General features: G+C 28.6%; 1 protein-coding gene across 1 annotated transcript in view; it reads left to right on the forward strand.

Moving 5' to 3' along the window:
• Positions 1 to 1,847: 1,847 nt before the first annotated feature.
• The window catches only part of LOC105810121 (neurobeachin-like), a 160,292-nt gene continuing 159,447 nt past the window's right edge, over positions 1,848 to 2,692 (forward strand). Inside the window, exon 1 of the mRNA XM_012644040.1 lies at positions 1,848 to 1,907. Within this exon, the coding sequence (XP_012499494.1) occupies positions 1,848 to 1,907 (60 nt within the window). The remainder of the gene's footprint in view (positions 1,908 to 2,692) is intronic.

The following is a 2,692-nucleotide window of genomic DNA, read 5'->3' on the forward strand; positions in this document are numbered from 1 at the left end:
GTAATTTTATATGGTTCTACATAGGGGGGTGATTTATTGTAAGAAATACTTTTTTGCCTTTTTTCATGGACCGTAGGGACCATTGTGAGGCATTTCTAGTTTTTCTTTTTGGCAGTGTTGATGTTTAGGAATTCACTTTCCTCCTAAATCACTAACTCAGGTATAGGTAAGAAGTCCATGAACAGATTAGGAAATTGTGTAATCTCTATGCATAGTTTTCTTTATTATTTTTAAACATCTAGGCAGAAGTGTTAAATGTAATATAGTACTTAAGCAGTTATTTGTGAAGTAGCCTTGACTATTGATTCAATTCATTTAAAATGGACTAGATTGCTTAATAGCTGTTCTTCTTTACGGAAACATTTAAAAAAAAATCCCAAGGGATTCCGTGGTAGTTGTGTTTTTCTTATGAATCTCTATCTTTGACTTAAGGACAAAGTAAAAGAATATCATTGATTTGTGATATGAGTTTACTTTTTTGTTGTTGTTTAAGGCTATAGGGCCAGTTAATACAATTGAATTTTAATTTCCTGTAATGAAGTACCTTATTTCCAGATACTATATTTTTCTAGCTGATATAATATAGTTTATTAACCTATAGATTTTTATAGTAGTGATAATGATAATTTTGCTATTGGTTCTTGTTATGTGACCATTTCTGATTTGAATAAAAATAGCCACATTATTAGAAAAATGTGTTATTTATCAATCTTATTGAAACCAGAGAGCTGGAATAATTAAGAGACTAGAGTAACTTCAGATTCCTTTTGAGCTTTAATAATTTTAAAGTTTTCCTCATTACCAAATTTTCTTAATTACTTGTGAGAATGAGTACTTCTACATTTAAAATATATTTAGAAATCTGTGATTTTACCCTTTCTTATGAATGTAAATAGGTATTTCAGAGTACATCATAAAACATTGTAAATAGATATTTTTTAATTCCTGATAAAATCTGGTTTATAGCAATTTATTATAAACTGCATTAAGCACATACAATGAAGGAATATGTATTTTCATTATTGGAATACTATATTCATGTATCAGTGCTGCTGGTTGAAAATTGTTATATGTAACTTTGTAAAGCAATACATTATCAAGCTTAATGCAATCATTTATTTTTCTTTTGTTTCTTTTTAATTCAACAGACATATCAAGTGCTTAATCTTTGTCTGACATATCTCTGTGTGCTTTTATGTTTTGGGTATACATTGTGTAATTAATTGCCACTTTTTATTTCAATATTACATAAATCATTTCTGAGGGCATACTTGGACATAAGTGACATATTACATATTTCTCTGGGTTTTTCTTTTAATAATGTGATTTTGAAAAATAGATCTAAATAAAAAATTTATTTAAAAATAGATTTGTTCTTCCAAAACAGTATTATGTACATATTTAAAATTATCTACAATAGCCTGCTATTCAAAAGAATATTATGATAAGGTCATTATTATGGAAAAGTGATATATGTATATTTCTTATGTTATATTTACTTGAAGCAGGACATATATGTATGCACAGATAATCTTTGATGTTTTATTTTGAATATTAAAAAACTATATGGTTATGATTCAATTTATTATATTTAATTTGGAAAGGATAACATTAATTTTCTCATGTTTGTGAGAAAATACATTCTTGTATAATATAAAGTATAATAGCCATTGTCAGCAAAATAAAGGTTAGATTTGAATATGGTTGTTATTTTTTGTCATAATACTGAAATGGAACACTATGTTTATAATAAACATTTGATGATTACATAATGAAATTATCTGTACTTTACATGCAGTGCTACTCTTTTGGCATTCCTGGTTGAACTACTTAAAAGTTCAGTAGCCATGCAAGAACAGATGCTGGGTGGAAAAGGCTTTTTAGTCATTGGCTACTTACTTGAAAAGGTAAGTGATGTGTATTGATGGTTTTGTTGTGTAGCCTTCATAGTTGGACAACTGACAATCACCAATTATATTTTTTCTGTAGTTTCTCTTTCCATTACTCTTTCCTTACTCCAGTGTAGGAGTAATATTATTTGCTAATTCACAAACATTTTGATATTATGCACTTGCATATAAATATAAACACGAAATTAAACTGGGGGTTAGAAGTGTAAATAATTAAGAAATTTTGAGTGAAAATGGAAACTAAAGAAAAATTCTTTCATATATTTCTATTCAAATTTTAACTATCATTTTCCTTACTTTTTTCTACAGTAGTACTCCCTTTTCCCCAGTTTCACTTTCTGAGGTTTCAGCTATCCATGGTCCAAAAATATTAAATGGAAAAGTTCTGGAAGTAGAGAATTTATAAGTTTTAAATTGTGCTCCATTCTATGTAAAGTAATGAAATCTCATGCTGTCCCTCTCCATCATGCCTGGGACGTGAATATCCCTGTGCCTAGTTTATCCACACTATATATGCCCTTAGTCATTTAGTAGCCATCTCAGTTATCAGATTGAAAAACCATGGTACATATAAGATATAGATAGTTAGATAGATAGATAGGTAGATGGAGATAGACATAGATGTTACTATCCTTTGCTTCAGGAATCGACTAGAGTTCTTTGAACTACCTCCTGTGGATAAGTGGGGGACTACTGTAGTTGTTTCTTTGCTATTTTTACATTCAGACTGAGTTTCTTAAAAATCTTAACATTTTATTTGTTAAATAGGTTTACTTTTTAGT

This window comes from Propithecus coquereli, unplaced genomic scaffold (assembly GCF_000956105.1).
Source record: "Propithecus coquereli isolate 6110/MARCELLA unplaced genomic scaffold, Pcoq_1.0 Scaffold205, whole genome shotgun sequence".
Lineage (NCBI taxonomy): Eukaryota > Metazoa > Chordata > Mammalia > Primates > Indriidae > Propithecus > Propithecus coquereli.